This window comes from Saimiri boliviensis, chromosome 5, assembly GCF_048565385.1.
Source record: "Saimiri boliviensis isolate mSaiBol1 chromosome 5, mSaiBol1.pri, whole genome shotgun sequence".
In the NCBI taxonomy this organism is placed as follows: domain Eukaryota; kingdom Metazoa; phylum Chordata; class Mammalia; order Primates; family Cebidae; genus Saimiri; species Saimiri boliviensis.
In genome coordinates, this window is record NC_133453.1 from 35,580,749 (window position 1) to 35,604,391 (window position 23,643).

A 23,643-nucleotide genomic window follows, 5' to 3' on the forward strand; every position below is an offset into this window, starting at 1 on the left:
AGTCCTACCACAGCCTCAAAAAGAGGCAATATTTTTTAGGGGCATGAGGGGGCAGTTTCTGTTCGTTGGTTAAGTCTTAGAAGAAAATCAAACGGTAAAAGCTTAGTCATTTTTACCTCATGTTTTTCCTCTGATGTTTGAATTGCATCTAATGTGATTCCTGCTGGATACCAATCCCCTTTAGTATGGTGTTAATTATAAATAATTCTAAATTCCAAATCGAGATTGAGAAATCTCAATGGGTAACAACCACTTAAAATTCACAGTACATGTTTACTATTTTAATGAAAATGTTCTTGCCATATATACCACATGTCACTTGTAGATAAAAACATATAATTTGCCTTTTATCTCAATAATTAAATCAATTACTCTGTTAAAATTAATTGTCCAATACAACTGACTATAAAATAGAAGTCATTTAGGTCTTATGGATGGAAAAATCCATTAAAATTAAAATGTGAATATATCTTCCTATCATCATACTAGGGAGAGGAAAAATCTACCCAGAATTAATTCATAGGGAAAAGTGAAGGAATGTATCAGTCAGCTATTGTCACAAAAACGCTGCCTAACAAACCATCCCCAAATTATGATATGCACAATAAAAGCATATATACCTGGCTCACATATCTGCAGGTTGGCTGAGGTTTGGCTGATCTATACTAGGCTCATCTAGGCTTGCCTCCAAGCTATGAATTAGGTATATGTCTGCTCCACATATCTCCCATCTTTCTTGGACCACCAGATACATGGTGAAGTTTATTTATTACATGATAAAAGAAAGCAAAAACAAAAGAACCTTTCAAGCATTTGCTCACATATCTGCTAACGTCTTATTGGCCAAATGAATTCACATGGCCAAGTCCACAGCCTATGGTTGGAAAGTACTCTCCAAATATCATGGGGCTATGCCAATGGTATGGTTATATAATGCTATAATTTGAAAGTCAAGAATCAAAATTCATAATCCTATCCACCAATTGGATGCCATTTTTGGGGGGAGGAGGGTGGAACACATGGGGTCTATCAAGGGTTAATTATATAATATAGAATTTGTATTTCTGTGAATCATGTCTTTCCCTTCCTAAAAGGAATCTCATTTTTTATTCGACACGTACATTGCTTCTATGATCTGAACCTTAAGAGTAGCTTCTTGGTTTGTGAGATTTTCCCAAAGTAGGGAAATACATAGCCTATATCTAGGAAAATTCTTCCTGCATATCCCTGCACTGTTCATGCCAGGTTCTTGAAGGCGATTGTTCAGGTGGCTCCAGAGCCCTCAATAATTGGATCAGGCTAATGAATATTGCCTTTTATTTCACATTATTCTTCCTCAGTATTCATCTTCCAAGTGTTCGTCTCCTGTGCTGTTATGGGTATACAAAAGCAGGACAAGGGTAAGTGAGCAATTTCTATGGCCTTAATTCCTAGAAAATCAGTGTGTAATTACAAGAAGTTTAAAAGTTCAGCACACTTCCAATCAATGTTTTGCTAGATGTAGGTTGAGCAGGAAAACTAGAATTAAACAAATATTACATATACCTTCTTTAACTACTTAAATGGGATTCTCTCTACCTAAAACACATGCTCTTCCTTTTACCTGCTTTGCCATCCACTAGTAAACTCTCACCCATCAAATTCCATCTTAATTGTCACCTGGTATCTGTGGCTCTCATCTAGGTCTTCATAAAACTCTATACATAATAAAAGAATAGCACTAATCACATTATATCATGGTTATTTATTATTACATATATCTTTAAGGACTTTAAGGGTAACAGAGACCACTCCATTGTTATGTGTATGCCATGTCTGTTATGCCAATTCTACACCTAAAAACAAGTGTATGCTACATATTTTTTAAAGGACATTGTCAACAAGTGCTCCTGCAGTTATTTCTTCCATTGTGGCTCAGTATGTGCCAAATTTTCATTAAAATGAAAAACAGTTCAGAAACTGCTAATTAAGCTTCTAGTTTCAATACTTTATAATATCATCTTATAGGTTGGTAGTATACTTGGTAAAAACAAGATTCACTATAACCACTACACCATCATCAAATGGTGTACTGGACTATTAGGCAAGGTATTTGGCATATCTACAGCAACAAAGTGATTCCCCTTTTTCCATTGCCATAATAGTGCTAAACATAATCATAACCTGTTTGCACTTTGATACCCATGAAGGGCTGAGCTATGCAAGAAAATAGCTTGCAAATGTTTCTAAGATCTTGCATTTACTTTGGCTCATTTGATCACCATATCCACTTCTGAGTTTTGATACGGGGTGGAGTAAATCTGTCATTCACTTCTACTTTATTATGACAGCTGGTACTATTTGGCAACTACCCTGTTTAAATTAACCCAAAAAAAGCAATTTTTCACATTTAAAACGAAGGCTATGTCTATATCAACACCTAAACAATTGATTAAAATGTTTAAATTCACTCAGTGAGCAAATTCATTTGTTCTAAATAAAACTGAAAAGCCAACTAAAAGTTGCTTTGACAGTTGGTGGTGTTTTTTTTTTTGTTGTTGTTGTTTGTTTTTTTAATAATGGAATTGGGAAGCCAGCACCAAGTAATATGCTCTTAATAGATTCAGTATCTCCCAGATTTCGTCCTTTCAAAACTGTTGTACATTAGGTACACATAATTCAGAACACTTTTATACTCTATTTGACCTGAGAGAAGAACCAAACTCATAATTCAAACATTCTAATGATTGTTAAAAGAGACACCTGACCAATTATGTTCTTGTTAAGGCAGTTTTTGATCCCATCCTTTAACCCTGTGGATGTAGAGTCCTTCCCATAATTTTAGCCAAATCAAAAGTAGTGCACTAGCTAAACAAAAATGTGTGATTTATAAAAGCCATATTTTAGCAACATAAAACTAGTGGCCTAATATTTAATAAAGACTGCATGTTCAGATGTCTTTTCAACTTAATTTTTTCCTGCTTAATTGCAGAAGAAAATCTGAAACTACCATAAAAATGGTGAGAGATATAACCAAAGAATTAAGAAGTTCTAGATCTATGAATAAGTGAAAATCATTTACTAATATGTTACAATTCGATATGCATATCTTTTAAAATCATTATTCAGCATAACAGTACACACTGTACTTTATCTAGATTTCTAACTTCAAACAAGAATATCTTCTAGAAAAATCAACTGGAACTTCCTAAGAAACATTAATAGTATTCTAAGAATACTGTGCATCAGTAAGACTCATTTTTTTCCTAACATCCTATTAGGATGATCTCCTACATTCTCTTAAAGAGAAACAGATTTGGAAACTTAAAAAAAAAAAGAAAAAGGAACAGTCTTTTTTTTTTTTTTCACTCTGTGGACTATGGTAATTAATGTCTACTCAATACCACGCTCAATCATCTGTCTCCCCTGGGACCATACTTTCAATTAAACCTTTTATTTCATCTAAGAATGCCTGTTCTCATTGACCACTGTGCTTTTTATCTGTGGATTTATGATAATCTAATGCACATCTCCTCACAGTCAGAATGGCCTTATACATCCTTATTGTTCTTATACCAGAAGAGAAGTGAAAAACAAAATTAGCTCCTGTGGAAGCCAGGAAGGAAACCGCATTTGTTTAACGCAGTGAGAGGCCTTTCACTACCTGCCCAGTGGCCTTGGCCATTACTCTGCCCTGGCCTCTCAATGTGCCGGCTGCCCCTGGCCTGGCTGTGTGCTTCTGATAAGAGATGCCAACTCCCTTGAGAGCTATTGAGCGAGAGCAGAGGCAACACAATCTTTGGTTTATAATTTCAAAGGTTTGTGAGGGAAAGAAGACATTCACATGCGATCAGTATTCTTTTCGGCAAGAAACCTTACAGGTTAAAGAGAAACCTCTGAACTACTATCTGACAGCAAAAGCTTGGCTTTTTAATAAATAAGTCACTAGCTTGTTTGCCGCTTTTTGACTTTACTTTCTTTCCAACTAGGACACACATGATTTGGTTTCTATTTTAGAAGGGCACAAATAATACTGACATGTTATTAACTTAACCACCATGAAAAAATTACATTTATTTTTTTACAATCATACTGAGTTATACAGCTGAAGACAAGGCTCTATCCAGTATACTTCTAACTCTTTACGATATAGAGAATAGGTCACTGTTATATATATCCCAAACATGAACAAATGTAGCAGACTTCATCTTTAATTTCCTTGCATGCCTACATAATACATAAAATTATAAAGTTAATAATTGCATTAGTATTTATTTACATAATCTATTTACAACCTGTGTAGCATCAAAGAGGAATTGAGGTGACTGCATTCATAATTACATTGAAAATAATATGCCCAGTTTCAACAAGTTGCTAGTGTTGACACAGTCATATTTTTCTAACAGAAGAATCCAGAACCCAGAGGCTTTTCTTTGGATTAAAGATGGCCAAAACCTTAATGAATAATGTTTATAATTTGTTCATTTTAGTGTGCAATGGCAACAGGCTTTAAATAGACAATTACTGTGGATGTGGGTACAGACAAGGCAATTTCTAGTTTGAAAACTGTCTGATGCCATAAGTTTGTCTGTAAACTTGGTGCTTGCAAGTTGAATGGTTGTTTTCCTTAAAAAAACAAACAAACAAACAAAAAACCTAATAAATTTTGGCTCCATTTCTTTCTTAGCCAAGAGTGCTTGTTTACTCCGTGGTATCTCCAAAACATTCCAGTAAGTAATAATTTGCACTCTATTGGATAGGTTATATTTAACCATGTTCTGTGGGAGAATACACTGAAACCTACAATTCAGGAATGAAGGATCACACTTCCCTCCGAGCTGGCTATGGGAGTGCAGTCCCTTATGCTACCCACAGCAGTGGTGGCATCAGTAGAGGATTGGAGGAAGGGCTCCATCTGTGCCTACTACTATGGCAACAAGCGTTGCCATGGCAGGGGTTGAAGAGGTAGCCATGAGAAAGTTATCTGTTGGCAATCTGTTAGCTCTACATTTACTTAAGGTAAAGTACTCTCTAGGTCAGATGTTCCCCAGGCATTCTGAACTATGAAACAAACAAACCCTCCAGGAGAATTCCTGCAGCCCATTCCCATTCACATATACAGATCGTTCATAATTTGGGCACTGTCTGTATTGAGTGTCACGCCAAGATTAGATGCACAGAGACTTAGAGGATATTTTGGAATAGGGAAGAATCTTAAAAGACAATTCAGTTCAATTTCCTCCTTTTACAGATAAGAAAATTTTTCTCCCTCTTTATTGTCAAAATATTTTTTTGATAATTTTAGCATTTAAATACTAAAATTGACTTTATCAATATCTACACAACCAAACTTCTATTCTCTAACCCCAATTCAGACTGTAGATGTCTAGAAGAGTAATTCTCTATGTGGGTGAGAGAAGAGAGGGGAAAGCACATCCCTCATCTAGGGAGACGGGTGTGCAGCACGAGAGAGAAATGCACATATACATCAAGAGCCACAGCGTTTTAGTTAAAAAATCTTGCTAAACAGCAATGTAGGGGAAAGGGGCATGCCCTGCCTACTTTGTATCTCCAATACTCTATTTGCATAAAAAATAAGAATTTATGGAAAAGTAAGAATAAGAATTATTGGGAAAAGAGTTTCCCAGGAAGAAATTCATAAACGGAATTAAGACTCTAGAAATTAAATGACCATTCCAAACTCAACCATCTACTGACAGTCCTGAGCCAATCTGAATCTTCCACCCCTGACCAAAGCTCACTCAGCTATAGAACAGTGTACACTCCTACTTCCCTAATCTAATATGAGAGACTGTAATAGTATCGGATTCATGAATTATATCTCCTTGAAATGTGACTTTGCTGCTCTTTCCATCCAGACAGGGAAACTATGCCTCCATCTCTGGGATCTTGCCTGGCCCTGTGACTTGACCTTGTTTTGACCAAACGGATGAAACAGAAGTGACAATGCAACTTCCAAAGTTAAGCCTTAAGAACCCTACATCTTTGCTTTTGTTGTCTCGGAGAATGCCATGTAAGGACACTGAACTAGCCTTTTGGAGGTTGGGAGGGCACATGAAGGAGGACCATGGTGTCCCACCCAATAACTATTAGAGTACCAACCAACAGACATGTGAGGAAGGGCACCCTGGACCTTCCCACCCAGCAGATGCTTTGGTTCAATGCAGCTCCATGTATAAGCCTAAACAAAACTGGCAGGGGAACTAGTCACACAACCTACAGAACTTCAAGAAATAATAAAACCTAATTTTAAGCCTTAAAGTGGTGGGTAGTTGGTTAAACAGCAAGAGATAACTAAAATATAGAACTTAACAGAGGAGGGCATTAATTACATTTTAAATTCACATTTGATGGGTTTTTAAAAATTACAGTCTTGTTACAGACTTTAAAAGACAGCATAAGTAGCCAACAGTATTGTCACTCTGACAAAAATGTTCCTTTCTGTTCCTTTCCTTCCTTTTCCTCAGTTTTCTTTCCTGCCTTCAGAAAGATGTTTGTTATTCATTCTTTGTCCATATTACTGGAAGTTTTCTCTCCTTGCTTCTTTGAATCTATCTAGGGCCCAACCAGAGTTCCACCTCATAAATGAAATCTTCCATGATTTTAAAGTCATTTGACTTTTAAAGCTTTTTGAATTTTAAGGAACTTTAATTTCTTCCTTTTTATAACTTTTAGGTCCTTCTTCGCCCCTTAGACTCTTTCTTAAACTTGCGCAACTATTTTTCTTTCATTTGCTTTCCCTACGGATAGGTACCATGCTATATTCTTATATTGTTTCTCTATTAGCACTTAGCATTATCTATGCACTCCTGGAGTTAAAGAATCATTTTTTAGCACATTTTAGAATACCCAATGCATGGAACAGCATCTAACAAAAATAAACATTCAATAAATATTTGATCAGCTAAACTGGGAACAGTAGGTGTTCCATAAATATTTGTTGAACAGTTGATTCCTGTTATCTCCACTGTGGACCTAGGAAAAAGGGAAATAGAAGTAGAAGATAGCAATTCTTCTGAACATCAACCTTTCTTTGATTATCATAGAAGAGAGACTTTGATTTTGGAGAGAGAGGGTGAAAGTAAATCATGGCTAAGATGTTTGGGTTGGCTGTTTTTCTGTTGTGCTGTTTTCAGTTTGTTTGCTGTTATGTTCATTTGTTTCTGTTTATTTTTCTCCTCCAGTGAGAAGTCAAAGGTCTAAAGATGAAATACATAGCTGCTGGGAACGAGAGAGGGGAGACAGCCGGTCCTTTCAAGTCAGGTGGAAAGTCTGTAACTTACCTGTAGGGTACTAAGACAGACATTACCATAAGCCAGGAACCATAGGCTCCAATATTTATGAGACGAACGCACAGCAAAGGCAGCCTTGCTGTTCTCAGAGCTAATGTCTGACTCTATTCTACTGCCGTCACTGCCATCTTCACTGCCACCTGGTATTTAATATAATTTAATGTAATGTATTATTATGTCTACCACCAGCTGGCATTTTCATGCCAAGTAGAAGTAAATAGTTTCTGTATTATTGAGAAATGCATAGTGTTATTTATTTCCAGAAAGGTAGGATGGGAAGTCAGAAGCAAGAATGGAAAGAAAAGAAGGAAGGAAAGGAGGAGAAAAAGGAAATATAAGAAAATTAAAAAAACATTTCAAGCTGTTAAACAATCTTTTTTTTTGGAGGTGGGGTGCTAAAGCTCTTAGAAATGCAAAGAATTAATTACGGAAAGACTAGGTGATAAAAGTCCTTCATATAACTCAATAAGTGGCCAGGAAACATAATTGAACTCGTTTAAATTGAATATCCTGCCATCCAGGGCAGACTTAAACAACGGTAAACTTAAAGAGACATAACAATATTAAATGTTCTTTTGTCTTTTTCACATTTGGGATAAAACATTCTTTTTAAAGAGAGAGCTGGGACTGTGGCGGGGCTTCATTTAGGCAGCAGCAAGAACTGAATCGTTTGTGATTTCTACTTGAGCATCTTAATTTAAATAATTATAATATCTTAAAGAGAAATGCATCTTAACCCCTGCGATGTTTTATTATATCTGACAGGTTCAGTAAAAGGGCACCTATCTACTGCTGCATTATGCGTCATATGCTCCGCACACTCATTAAAAATAATGAGAACATATTTAAAAGTCATTGCCCAGAGAATCTTTGGGGACGGGGCAGGAGAAGAAGTAAGTGGCAACAGATTGTTATTTAAGTGTCTATCTCTGTCTTACCAGCCCTTAGGAAAAAAAAAATAGCGATCTTCAGTCGATATTCTTTAATGATAAAGATCACACATTTTCCTGGAACAGGCAGATGAAACATGTTCAGACCTCTAACTATACTCTCAAAATGAGACGGACTGCAGTGGCAATTTCACATGTGTGGTATTTACTTGGATAACAGCTGGAAAAGTCAACCACCATCAATTAAAGCAGCATTTTTCCCCCTAATCTTTAAATATCCTTTACACAATGAACACATTTCCTTGTTTTACACTAAATGTACCTTAACAAATGTACTGATCACAGGCATTGAGGCAATTAAGCAAATCGAGGTTGTCCCCTAAGTTTTGTTTTATAACCAGCTTCCTCCAAATCATCAGCTGGCCTAAATTACTGGTAACATTTGGCTAACTGGATGATCACAAGGATACAGTAAGTGGCTGGTCACAATATAACTTATTCTGAGTTGCTTAAATATATATACACACACACACACACGCACGCACGCACACACACACACACATATATATATATATATATATATATATATATTTTTTTTTTTTTTTCAGAAAATTCTTTTTCTCCAGCCTCCAGAAGCCTAATCATGGCCATAGCAGCCACTAATAAGACATACGTCCTGCACCAGGAAAATGAGGCCAAATCTCATAGCTCTTCATTACTAACTTTGCAAGACAATGTAATTAGGTCCCAATTTTCTGAAATGTCACGAGAGCTTCGCAGCACAGAACACTTCTTCCACTACCTTCCAGTCTCTAACAAAACTCATCCTGTGATAAAAGCCATTAAGGATTTACATTCTGACACCTGGAAGCCATACGACTGACAAAATATCCCCACACTTCCTCCATCTGTTTTAATAATGCTGAACCACAGCATTTATCATCATCTACTTTATCAAGACTAGATTTTGCTGACAACAGTTCAGTAGAATTCTTCCAGATATAAGTACTTCTTAGGGAGTAGCAAATGACTATTAATCCCTTGGCCTTGTGGGCTATTGAACACATTCAAAAAGATGGCAAACATTAAGGACCCAGTCTCTGAGCACACAGCATAAGTGAGAGAAGGTACAGTGTTACACCTCACTCAGTGACGTGGAAGTCTTGCTTAAAAGCTATTTCTGACTTTCTGTTTTGAGACAGGGTCTCACTCTGTTGTCCAGGCTAGAGTGCAGTGGCGTGATCTGGGTGATCTTGGCTCACTTGCCTCTACTTCTCTGGGCTTAGATGATCCTCTGGCTTCAGCCTTCCAAGTAGCTGAGACTACAGGTGTCTGCCACCATGACTGGCTAATTTTTTTTTTTTTTTTTTTTTTTTTTTTTTTTTTTTTTTTGAGAGATGGGGTTTCACCATATTGCCCAGTCTGGTCTCAAACGTCTTGGCTCAAGCAATCCAGCAACCTCAGCCTCCCAAAATGCTGGGATTACAGGCATGAGCCACCACACCAAGCCGTATTTCTGATTTTGACAATGTAAATGCTGGTAAGAGACAATATCTCTGTGCCTCACTTTCACCTTTAAAATGAGATAAATGGAAACTAAGCATAGTTGCTTTGTGACAGTTTAAGGATTTCTTTGCTAGAAGCTGTGAAATTTCTAACTTGAGTCCAACCATAGCAGAAGGGTGGCTGCGGGAATATTGTCCACGTAAGGGGTCAACAGAACATACCTTACCCTACAGCCTCCAACAGAGGTGGTGAGAGAAAAGGAAGAAGGGAAATGGGTATAACCGTAAACAAATCCAACAACCCAGTCTTTTAAGCCTCTCAAAAGTACCTCCTGTGGTATGTGTCTGAATCTACAAGTTATAAGGTGGCTTATTAAAATTTTGGGCACAATCAAATTGAGTGTGGAAATTTTAAAGCACAATTGAGCTGGACCTGAGAAAGTCAAGTACAATTGAGTTTACCTAAATAAATCAGGGGTAATTGAGTTGGGTAAGTACATTGCACTCAGCACTGGCCCTTTGCCAAAATGAGGGGCACAGGGCCAAAAAGGCACACATCAATTGGGCTTAAAAATGTCACAGAATATTTTTCCCAGAACATGAAATTGTTCACAGACTAGGAGAGATAAAGTTGAAAATTTGATCACCGGAGTCAGTCAGTTACAGCCACTAACTTCTCCTACAGGCTTCAAGTTTTTAATAATGAAATCACTATTCCAATGGTTCTCAAGATTGAGTGAGCACCAGAATTATCTGGAAGGCTTGTTACGACAGATTTTTTTTTCTTTTTCTTTCATTATACTCTTAAGTTGTGGGGTACATGTGCAGAGCGTGCAGGTTTGTTACATAGGTATAGACGTGTCATGGTGATTTGCTTCACTCATCACCCCATCATCTCCATGAGGTATTTTTCCTAATACTATCCCTCCCCTAGCCCCACCTTCCTCCTCCCACTCCCCCGACAGGCCCCACTGTGTGATGTTCCCCTCCCTGTGTTCATGTGTTCTCACTGTTCAACTCCCACTTATGAGTGAGAACATGTGGTGTTTGGTTTTCTTTTCTTGATGACACAGATTTCTAAGCCCACCTCCAGGGTTTCTGGTTCAGTAGAGTAGAGGGAGCCTGGGAATCTGCATGCTTACCAAATCCCTAAGTGATCCAAGACTGCTAGCCTGAGACCACACTCTGAGAACCATTGTTCTAACAAATTATTGCAGTCCAAATTGAAGCATTTAAAATACTTTAACACGATACTATAAAAATACCTCTAACATTTCAAATTGTAACATGATACTTATAGCTTTCATATGTCTTTACAAGTAAACTCTACAACTGGATTGTGCAAATATCATCATGGTAACTTAAATCACTGAAGCTGTCATTTACACGCAAAACTACCCTAACCCTCACTGTCTCATGCAGCTGTAATCAGAAATTGCTATTGCTCAGAAATCTGAGAAAAACCCTGCAGATATATTTTTAAATTTGGTTTAAAATAATTGTACAGGATAATAATATACTGAATGCAGATTAGATACAGATCAACAGTAATGGCTCATTTAGCAATACCTTTCCCAGCCTTTTATATCATTAGCTTTAGTAATATGCAGCTTTCATTCATTCAGTCAACAAATATCCACAGAGCATACGCTGTGCTCTAGGCATAGGAAATAACAAGGATTAATATTATTTGGCACTCACTGTGTGCCAGCAGCTTCACACAGTGAATTCTCACACAACTTTACAAGGTAGGTGTTGCTTTTATCCTCATTTAACAAATGAGGAAACTGAGGCACTGAAAGGCTGAATGAAACTGCAAAGCAAGGAATCACACCCAAGCCATGAGATTCCCAAATGTGGCATCTTAAGGACAATTTCTTTATAGTTCTTAAGGTCTACTGGCGAAATTATAATACAGTGCGATTTGGGGGCATGCTAAGGTGAACCCTTAATATGGATGGAAAACTAAGTAAGGTTCCGCAAACTAGACCTGGGGGCTGAAGGAAACTTTGCCCAAGCAAATGACCTATAGGTAGGTATCTTAAGGAGTTTTGAGATAAAAGGGAAGAGATAAGTGTCCTCTCTTTCAAAGATGAAGAGTTTGGAATGGCTAGAGAGCAGGGGGAAGAAAAATGCCGAGGCTCAGTGGGCCATAAAACAGCTTGGGATTCAAGAAAGTCATAAAACTCTAGGATAATAATTATTTTCTCCTCCAAACCAGCAATGATATCACAACGCATCCAAACTCAAAACTTTGGAATTACTGATATTTATCACTCCTTTACTCTTACATCTACCAGTTACTAAAACCAAAATTTTCTACCTTGATTTTCTTCTCTTGATTCTTAGCAGGTGGAAAAACCTAACTTGTGCACTTAATATCTCTCATTGAAATGAGCAATGGTTGTAATAATAATATTTTTTCAATCCCATTCTCTGTGCTCTATTGTAAGCTTTTATATGCATCTCATTTAATCCTAACAACTACTATCCTGGGTAGACACTAGTCTAGTCCAGTCCCCATGTTAGGGATGATGAATGGAAACTCAGGAAGAGAATTTCATCAAGGCCATTTAATCAATGAGTGGTAGAGTCAAGGCTCAACCAAGGTGTGACTGACTCCAGGTCCCAAGCTCCTTACCAGTACCCTCTAGTGAATTACAATAAACTCTTAAATAAATATCCCAATCTCTCTTTGCTCTTCCAAACTTATTCAAAATAGCACTACTTCTCATGTTAGTCTTCTGCTCAGTAATCTGTCAAACTGGGCTGCTTACTGTCCTCTTGGTATATTTTGTACTTTCTAATCTCTCAGTAACTGAAGATAGTATTTTATTCCCCCATGTGGCTCTGCATTTTGAAATTCTATTCAATCCTCAAGTCTCTTTTTCAAATACTGTCACATTCTTGAAGGTTTTCTTGGTTCCTGACATTCTTTGAATCTCTGTAACAATTTATTTGCTTATTTGATCCACATATCATTCTTCTTTTCTTTATGGGCTAGAAGTTCCTTGAACACAGGACACATCTTCAGATAAACCTGCTAGCTTCACCTTTGGAAGTTCATGTTGCAGAGCCTTGACCAAGATTCAGTACATATTGGTTGAATGAAAATGCAGTAGGAAGAAAATGGAATTGTTACCTCTCTGCCTGTCTGTCTGTCTATGTATTTATTTATTTGAGATGGAATCTCGTTCTGTTGCCCAGGCTGGAGGGCACTGGCACGATCTCAACTCACCAAAACCTCCACTTCCTAAGTTCAAGCGATTCTCCTGCCTCAGCCTCCCAAGTAGCTGGGATTACACCTGGCTAATTTTTGTATTTTTAGTAGAGACAGGGTTTCACCATGTTGGTCAGGGCTGGTCTTAAACTCTGACCTCAGGTGATCTACTCACCTCGGCCTCCCAAAGTGCTTAAATTACAGGCGTGAGGTACCGTGCCTGGCTGAAAATGGAAATTGTTGTAGGGAAAAGCTGAAATGGAAATTCTGTTCTGTCTTAACAAGGACTTCCTTATAAGACATGAGCTGTGTTACCTGGAGAATACATAAAATATAGCAATGTACTTTGGATTTTGCACAAATTATTTAAATTCCAAAACATGTCTTGTGCACATTAGTTTAGGCAGAAAAATCATTGGAAATTATCTTTCAATTTCTGCTACTTATCCACAAATAACTGCTATAATATTCATTCTTCCTTAAGTATCTTAGTTAATTAAGCATGGAATCATTTGAATCAAATAGCCAAAGGGAATGAAATAATATATCAGTTAAATGAGGTTCATCTAAGATTTCAAACTAAAATTCTATAATTTATGATGCTAAATAATTTGACATTTCAAGATATGAATTTTTTACTTAATAAAGAGTAAATCACGAAGAAGTTGGAACCACATCTCGCATGCTAAGGTAGACACAGAGAGAGGTAAATATGACAATGTTAGACCACACTAAGCTCAGCAACTGAGAAGGAGGGCTCCACATGTGGTGTGCATCATTTTTTCTCAGAAAAAGCAATATTCCTAAGTGAAGGTCAAAGCACCATGACAAACATGGCTAATTTTTGGTTTTCAATCATGCCAGGCCAGAGAAACTTGATTGCATGAAATACAGTTAATCTCACTTGCAGAGGCCAGCATCAAATAGCAGGCAAACATGGCAGGTAGAAATTATAAATACATTTGAAAAAATTTTTTTAGCTCATTTTACCCACCAGGGATTGCTATGATTTTCAGGATGATTTAGAAATAAGGCAGCAGGTCAGAAAATGAAATGTTAAAGAGGTTAACAAAGAAAGGGCAGAATCTTCCTTTCTACCCAATAAAGCAAGAAGACATGCACACACATACACATGTATATGCACATACACAGCAAGTAACTTTATCCCTCTCTCTCTGGCTCCTAAACAAATGACGCCATGAAATTCATAGAAAACCGTCAGTTTCTCAGGTGCTTTTTTCAGTGGAAATACGGCTTTATCTGACACTTTACCTAAGAAGGAATGAATTTCAGGTATCTGAGATAGAAAAGAACTTAAAGGCCACATCTCTTACAGAACTGACCAAATAAAACACCAACTGATTAACTAGCATAGTTTTCATTTCAAGTGTAGATGCAGACACAGCAGTTTAACCTTCCGATTCTAAAATCTATTACCAAAACGAATCTCAAAGTACCTTCAGCAAATATGTTCCTTATGTGAACACATCTTCAGTAAACTCTCACCCAGTCAGGGGGTGAGGATATCAAAGGATCTTTCAGAATGGGATTCTGGAAAGATTACCTTTGAAACACCATTCTTTTGGTAAAGATACTAGAAACAGCTAAATAGTTATAATGTTATTATATAAATTCCTCTTACTTGATTTTCAACCCGGTCTGCCCAGATGGAAAGAAGGTTGGCGAAATGTGCTGCTAAACTTGTCATAATCAATTGCTCAGGAAGAAGGACATGAACTAGAATGTAAGAGTTCAGCACAGTTCTTTTAGGTGGCAGGTCAGGAGAAATGGCCAGGAAATGGATACCATGGCCTTAAGAATGACAGAGAGTCACATCCAAGACACAATTCTACACTGGGACTTCCTGTATGACTGCTGACCACATGCTCCCTTAGCTTAAGTGTTAAAGCTCCACAAGAAACCAAGATAACAAGGAAGGAAGGAAGATTTAATTGTCAGAAACTAGGCAATGCAGTGCTGCTAAGAAGTTACAGAGCTCACAGAACAGCAAGGATTAACAAAAGAGGACAGTTTCTCAGAACAGGAAAACAATAAACACAGTTTGTTTTCTTCAAAAGAGATAGAACAAGACAAAAGCAGGAAGTGCTGTCCTTCCTCCATCCGGCCAGATTTTCAGTGGAAAGTCAAGTGTGTACATCAGTCATGATAAGGAAGAAGAGACCAAAGTGGTATCACCTTTGATTTTTAAAAAGGAAAACAGAGAGATGCAGCACATAACACACTTTTTTATTTTTCCTTTTCGAACAGGTCGGTGCATGCCACACTATGAAGTAATTCCCATTGAAATAGCCCAGCACGTGCCAAACATCACCTTTCTTTAAACTTTCTGTATGATTCTTGCCTCTTGGCACTCGAGACAGGCATTTGGGCTGGAAGAAGAGTGCTGTTCCTTATTTCTCCAATACAAAGATTCTGGTTCCACATGACTTAGGTCCTTATAAGCCCCAAAGGCCCTATGGTGGCAAAGAAAATGCCATATATTTGGGTGGTTGACTGTCAACTATTTTTTAGAGTCTAGATATTTGCTAGAAGGTTCTAAAGGAATGAATACTAAGCATATACCCTCCAAATTTAGAATAGAACTAGAAACAATGAGAACAAATAATTTACTTGTGCTCATAATCTCCCAGTTGCACAATTAACTTAATATGCTCCCTGGTGGACTTAGCCTATGTCATTCTGGTATAGAAATGAAATTTCACTAAATTCCATTAAATGAGAGTGAAATAATACATACAGCTGCCTCCCTTACCAATTTGATGGGTTATAAAAATGTTGTTTGTAACTCAGTATTTTGGATCCCAGAATACTTTATAAAATAATAAAAAATAAAACAATCATTGTTCAAAAATAGTTTTCAGTCCCAGACAAGCCTGCACATATCTATGAGAACTTACAATTAGCTGAAAACTATGCTAAGAGCTTTGCCGGTATTATCTCATTTAATCCTTACAACAATTCTTACAATACAGATGAGGACAACGGCCTCTGAGTGATGTTCTGAACTTCTCCACATCACACAGCTAGTTAGTGGTGGGTACAGAAGTCGAATTCTGGGAGTTGAACTCCAGAGACAATTTAAATGTTATTCCATTTGCTAACTTCCACATGTGATTGTCTTTGATGAGAATGAATTTGGAGTTTCAAACTGGGATAAGATCAGCATCCCTTATCTGGGGGAAGGGCAAAACTTCTAGGAAGAAAGTATTAACTGTGGAGTTAGAAATTCTAGAGGACATACGGGAGGAGGTTATGAGGAACTACTAGACAAAAACTGAGGGCTCGAGGGCTTAAGTTCCTAGTGGAGTTCTCTTGTTGGGTTCTTTTGCAGGCTTAGGCGTTGGCTGAAATATTTCTGTTTTTATGCAGGTTTTTATTTCTTCCAGGACCACAGTTCAACAGAATGCATGGTCAAAACTTCTTTCTTTCCACTCCTATCTCTGAAATAAGCACATAGTTCCACTGAGGTTTCTGGAGAGTTTTTATTTCTAGCAACCTAAAAATCAGATGAGAAACAGAATTGCTTCTTGCTGCATACACATGCTGCCCCCTTTTTTTATTGTTTCTTTTCACTTTGACCCTTGTAGAGAAAGACCAAAGTCTTTCGATAAATAAAAGATTGAAAGAAGGATCCATTTGCATTTTAGAAAAAAAAAATCCAAACTCCAAGTTTCTGCATCATTTTTCTAGAAAATATGAGGAAATGAGACATACATGTAGGATTCTGCCTTTCAAACGGTTGAGTATAGTGGAGTCAAGCAGAGGAACAGAAATGGGGACTATATTGGCATGACTCAGATAGCTCTTTTTTCTTATTTTCTGTATTACAGATCTTCCCAGAGTAAACAATAAGGAAAGAAAAAAAAAATGGGTAAGATGATGGGGAAGAGAAGGAAAGGGAGAAAGAAAATTCCATGCCAAGGAAACCTGGAGGTGAGGGAAACTTTTGGCAGGTATTAAGGAGAATTAATATATAAGACAGGTGATTTGACAAGGTTGTAGGCTGAAACGTAAATATGAATACATGTGACAGAACAGTAGGATCAGAGACACAACTTAGAGCTTATGTAGTCTTATTTAACCTCAATGAGGAAACTTTTTCTAGAGCATCTTGGACAGTTAGCGAAGCAAGCTCTCTTTGAATATTCTAACTAACCCATTTCCTTCTTGGAGTGGTCCATTAAAGTTCCCATAACATTATCCTCTTGCATCCATTTGTTTTGGAACAAGCTCAATGATGGCAGGGAGTGAGTCTTAATTATTTTTGTATCCCTAGAACCTCCAACTTTGTACACAGCAGATGCTTAGTAAATGGCTGAATTAATGAATAAGTAGATTAATGAGTATAAACTGTCTGAAGAAACAGGTTAGGTTTACTTTCCAATCCATACAATAACTCTTTACATATCTGACAATAATACAACGTCTCCTAAAATTTCTCTTCTTCAAGTGAAATATCCTCATTTCTATCACCTAATCCTTACTGTTCTGATAATCTAACTCAGGGAACCTGCATGTGCCTTTCTCAATTCTTTTACAGATTCAAAGGAAATAACAAGAAGTAAATAAAAGTCCTTTTATCAGGTTTGTTTCTATTTGTTATTAGCTATAAAATCCCTTTTGAATTTTCTTTTTTTCTGAGAGAGTCTTGTTCTGTTGCTCAGTCTGGAGTACAGTGGCACAATCTTGGCTCACTGCAACCTCTGCTTCTCAGGTTCAAGTGATTCTCCTACCTCAGCCTCCTGAGTAGCTGTGACTACAGGCGCACACTAGCATGTCCAGATATCTATCGCATTTTTAGTAGAGACAGAGTTTTACCATATTGGTCAGGTTTCAAACTCTTCACTTCAGGTCATCCACCTGCCTCAGCCTCCCAAAGTGCTAGGATTATAGGTATGAGCCACCGTGCCTGGCTTCCTTTTGAATTTTTTTCTATAGCCTTCTTAAAAGCACGATTTCAATACAATAAATAATATCTATTTATTGTAAAAAAAAGAAAATGAAAACCTCTCATAACAAATATCTCAGATACATCTGCTTCTAGTTGTTAACAAGTTTTAAAATGTAATTTGATGATACTGCACACATAATTTTGTACCCTACTTTTAAATAGAATATCAGATGATGAACATTTTTTCATGCTATTATCAATTTTTCACAGAAACCATTTTAAGTACTTCTGTATTTCACTGGTAAGCTATCTAGTTATTTATCTAACCAATGCCTTATGGTTATACAGGACCCAATATATCACTGCAATAGATAGGACTTTGGGGGAAAAAATCAATGTACATGAATTTTTTCCACATCTTCAATCATCAGTTTAGGACAGATTACTAGAAGTCTAGTTTCTAGGTCTAAGGCTATACATTTTTAATAAGCCGTTTGAACCCTTCTTTCTCAAGATATCTATCCCAGCCTTCAGGAATAGGTTAAATACCTTTGTTCTATGTTATCATGGTACCCTGTATTTTTTCTTCATAATCTTCATCGCCGTTTTGAATACTTGGCTATCATTTTATTTCTTGTTAGACTGTAAACTTCATTAAAGTCGGTCCGCAAATTATTTTACTGACTGTGTTTTGCCTAGGGCTTAGCACACAGCACATACTCACTATATATTTTGTTGAATTAGCTGCATACTGTTGAATACAGGTATTGATCGACTTACGACCTATGCAACTTACGACCGTTCGACTTTACGACCACAATCACTAGCCACAACTGCTCCGCATCTGGCAGCGCAAACGTTGCCCAGCTGGGCGTACGACAGTGCGGACCAGCTTCCGCCAGCACTACCATCTCCGCGTGCACCATTTCAACTGTTATCCCAGACTCGGTACAGCAATTTGTGTTTTGTGTCTTGGATATTTTTCATCAAACCCCTCCCAAGATGTCTACCAAGAGGAATTGCCAATAAAATATTTCGTACATGTTTATATATTTTGATATGTTTTGCAATTGGGAAAATGTTTCCTATGGTATTTTTTACACCTGTATTTTGTATTTTTGTATGCACCTGTATTTTGTAATTTTGTATGTTTTGCAAATATTAAACCAGTTGTACTGGTAATGCAGTGTTTTACTTAAACCTGATGAATGTAAAAATAAGAAACAAAATGGTGTAGAGATGATACAAGGGGCCTAAAATGAACAAATAAAATATGATATATAACAATAATGAAAGAAAATTATGATAAAATATGACTTAAAGATTTTTATAACATCATTTCACAGTACTGTACATACAGCCTACTCAACTTACGACCAAATCGTGTTACGACCGGGCTGTCGGAACCAATCGTGGTCGTAAGTCGAACTCTAGCTGTAGTTGCTTATTGCTAAAGGTGTTTGAATCTGTGCCCCGGAAGCACTGTTTACATATAAGCAACTGGCTGTATCAATGTCCTGAAGGTGCGATACCCCAAATGGGGTAACATCCTCTTGGTGTGATTCAACTTGGGTTATGAATGAAGCCTGTGATTTAGAACTCATTTCTCAGCCATAATGAATTCATTGAGTGCATTAAGCTCTGCATTAAAAATACAGTGAGACGGAGATCTGAACATTACCAACACTCGGGGCAAAAAATGTCCTTCTTGGCGGGCAATGACCAGTGATGCCGTCTCCCCCTGCTTGGTGCTCCTGAGCATGGCCACGAGCTCTTCCTGGGTTCGTCCAGTGACATCTCTCCCATTTACCTAATGAATAAAATCATATGAACAGCCACAATCACAATACTTGTTATCTCCTTCTGCCCTAAACAGTTTTTGAAAGTAAGAAGCAAATAGGCTCCCATACTTGATGAAGTTCTGGAAAGATAAAAACTAAATACATGGGCAAAAACCAACAGTTCCCAGTAATGCATCATCATTATAATGCTGGATGAACTCGGAGTCAGTAGTTAGTTTCAGCAGTTTCTCCTAAGACATCACATTCTTATGTGGGGAAAACTGGACTGACAGGTACCAGAAAATGATTCTGCTACGAATTGGAACCAGATTTCAAAGGCTTATCTAGCACCATTTTCTGCCCAATTCAACAAGCAGAGTGAACCATTATTACAAGGCAAATTTCTCTGGAAATATAAACCTGGCAATAGAATCCTGAAATTTTTAAGCATCTTTTAAAAATTATAGTCACCAGATTATCATAGATGATTAGAAATTCTAATTTGGAGCTACATTAGTCATTTGGTTCATCTTCTTCCACTATCTAGAGCAACATGAAAAGCCATAGCGTTGCTTTAACAAAGATGACTGCTTCAAAGGTAAATTGACATTATGTAACTATCAAGAAGATAATGTACTTAGAGAAAAATAAGCAAAAAATAACAACCCTCTTGCTTTTGGTATCCCAAATATATCTCTCTGCAAAATACCTTATAGCTGTTTTCATTGCTATCCTAGCACATATGATAGCGATCTGGAGAAGGCACAGAATCACTTGAGATACTCTGGCTTGTCCTGACCAAGTCTGAAGAGACTATTACAAAGGTTTTTAAACTTTGGGGCCTAACTGAATATATGTTAAATTCTTAGATTCAATTCAAATTTCACAGGAACCCTAAGAGGTAGAAGTAAGAGAGGGAAGATCAGAAATGGTTTTCATTATCACTTGGCCCCATATCACTGGCCTTATTGGGGATTTATGAAGTTAGGTTACCCATTAACCAGTTCTCTGCTTAAAGTTCTTGTCTATAAGTAGTAATTTTTAATATATATTAACTTCAAAATAAAAATATTAACATATGTACATATATTTCAATGCCATTAAATAACATTATTTAAATGCCAAGAAATATTTTCTTACATCTATTAATTCCAATTCTTACCTCCAAAATTCTGTCCCCTGATTGTAGGCGGCCATCTTTTATTGCTGCTCCCTTTGGTAAAATGTTTTTTACAAAAATGGGACCAGGACCATGTATGGCGGAGTCTCTGGTAACCACAGTGAAACCAAGTCCTTCAGGGCCTTGCATGTAAGAACAGGGAAATGCATAGTCATCTTAAGCATAAGTAATATTATATTTAATCTTACAGTAAGATCTACCTAATTTAGACTAACATAGAATCGGTAAAATATTTACATTCTGGGACATTTTCAACATGCTTCAATTATTCAGTTTTCAAATACAGATTATAGTTTCTGACAGGCCATGATGGTATCAAAGTGAATTTAGGGCCCAACATAGATGTGTAACACTTTGGCTTATTCAGGTTCTGGAAGAAATGCACATGTTATCCATGTGTCCAGGAGACTGATTTCTCAGTAAACCATAACCTGACTTCATACTTTCAGAGAAGCAAAAGGCCATCTGACAAAAGTTTTGTCAGCCTCTTAAATGAGCTGGACGACCTGTGGCTGAGCCCTCCACTGGGTTTCAATTCCTCGTACTGCTGCATCCCACTGTCTGGTCAGCAAGCGTCTTGCTGCTCCTGCCCTGTTCTCTCACATCTTCAGCTTCTCCTTTGCCATGTATTTTTCACTCTGTCTAAAAGTATGCTCAGATTTCTCTAACCTGAAGGATCCTTACTTCCATCTTACTGCTTCTTCAAGCTTCCATCACCAGTAACCTACCCATGACCATCTCTGTTGGTCTAGCTTTGATGATTCCCACCATTTTCTTGAAATTAATTATCTCTTTGGTTTTCATGTCTTTATTTTATGATTATTTTTCTACCTTTGATCACATCCGTCACTGTCACTAAATCTTACCCATTGTCTTCCCACGTAGCCACAGATGTTCCCTCAAAATCTGTCCTGGACCAATTTGTCCCCTGACTTCCTGCCTTGGCCAGTTCCTGGATCCAACTATACCTCCCAGTGAAGGAGACCTAAATCTCTATGGCTCCACTCTTTCTTTCTGATGTCAGCTTCCTAGATGTCACCATGTACATTTCAAACTTGACTCTGTACCTATCTCTCCAATCCAGATCCTGACCCTTGCAAATATCCTCATCTACTTAAAATTCTAATTTCTAGCAATGACATCTCCATTATGCAACTTTCTCTGGCTGGAAAACCTCAGCAGTTACTGTAATTCCTCTCTTTTTTTCCTTCCTACAACGAGTCATTTATGAAGGCATGCCTATTATGTTTCCATCTTTAGACAGATGCAATGCACCCATTACTTCTCTTTTGTTGTTTGGCCTTGTCTTCAGTGTATCTTTTTGCTGTCAGGTTAATCTTCCCAAAGTACAGATGTGATGTCATACCTTTCATTTTTGCATTCAAGGCTTTTTAATGAATTTTTAAGGTGATTCTTTGTCTGATTCATTTTTCTATACCCAAAGCACCCAAACCTGTGTCTTACACATAGCTGCATCATTTGTACAAAAATGCAACTGAGGCATTTAAATAAAAAAAACCTAATTGATAAGCACACTGAAGTATTTTTATGCCTACTAGTCAATGTATTTTATTCCCAGAATAGAATTATTATAGGTGAATGAAATTTTGATCAGAGAATCTTTCCAGAATCATTTCCATACCCTAATTAAAGATACATTGTTTCTGAAAGACCTTAATAGTTCTTCTAAAACTACCTTGTGACCATACATTCTCTATTAATTCAGACAAGAATCTATAAGATCTTGATTTCTTTTGAATTGTCTTAAAAAACACAGAATTTCAAAAGGTTGCAGTGGGGGAAGGGAATACCAAGCAGAGGTTACAAAATGAACAAAAGCACAGAAGCACATGAATGCTTATGTATGTGTGTATAATACTACATAAATATGCATGTACACACATGATCTCTTCTCACTGATCTGTGCTTGAAATGGATAGAAAAGTTGAAAAAGATGAAGAAAATATTATATATGCTTTTGAAATTAGGTATGTGTTAAATAAGTGTTTGTGATGTCGAATCAGAAATTAGTAAACATCACATATTTGTGTTCTGAGAAGTAAACTTTTTGTTGTTATAAAACTGTCTTAGAAAAACAACATGCTTTTTGGACATGGTCTAAAGCATGCTTCAAGAATCACTAATCATGCTCAGAAAAAGGACAACCAAATTTCAGTGCCTATTTAGTATTAAGTTGTAATACAATATTGCTCTGTTGATATCAGGTTTGCAATGATTTTTTTTCCACTCCCCAACATGTCTTTATTATTTTCTTGTTTAAAATAATCTATACACTCCGAAGAATAAAAAAGAACTACAATTTCAAGAAATTTAAGTTACCTAAGTATACACTTAAATCTATTCTTTGATACAATTAAATGAAGGGTGAATTAACTAAATTAGCCTTAATGCATTTCTTTTAACCAATTTTACATGTTACAATAATAGAATGCTATTAGGCATAATTTAATAATTACCTTTCTTTAGGTCAATCTTAATTTTCTTTGCATTTTTCTTGCTGCCAAATCCCATGAGAGGGGAGAGTGAGGGAGAGGATGGTTTTCCTCCCAGTCTTGGTACTCGGGGACTCTTGCTTTGTTGCAGGGAAGCTGATGCATCTGTTTCAGGACTATCAGTTCTTGTGAGATTTGCTGTCTTTATTCCCGAGTTTCCATGGACAGGAGGCGGCACTTTGGTTTTCAAAATGCCGTCACTGTTACCAAAAATGTTAAGAGGTCCAATGACTGATTTTTCATACTGTTCACGGTTTTGTGGAGGAAGCACGTGGAGGAGCACACTCGGGGATCTCATTGCCTGGCGGAAGACATCCTGAGCCCTGGAAAGAGAGTTGATAAATGTATGA

At 37.1% G+C, this 23,643-nt stretch overlaps 1 protein-coding gene across 5 annotated transcripts in view; it reads right to left on the bottom strand.

Annotated features, from left to right (window-relative positions):
* The window catches only part of PARD3B (par-3 family cell polarity regulator beta), a 1,103,682-nt gene that overhangs the window by 507,916 nt on the left and 572,123 nt on the right, over positions 1–23,643 (bottom strand). For all 5 annotated transcript variants that reach the window (XM_074399193.1, XM_003925625.4, XM_074399194.1 and 2 more), the window contains exons 8-10: positions 23,258–23,616; positions 20,763–20,902; positions 19,501–19,629 (exon numbers count right to left, since the gene is read on the bottom strand). In XM_074399193.1, coding sequence (XP_074255294.1) covers positions 19,501–19,629; positions 20,763–20,902; positions 23,258–23,616 — 628 coding nt within the window. The remainder of the gene's footprint in view (positions 1–19,500; positions 19,630–20,762; positions 20,903–23,257; positions 23,617–23,643) is intronic.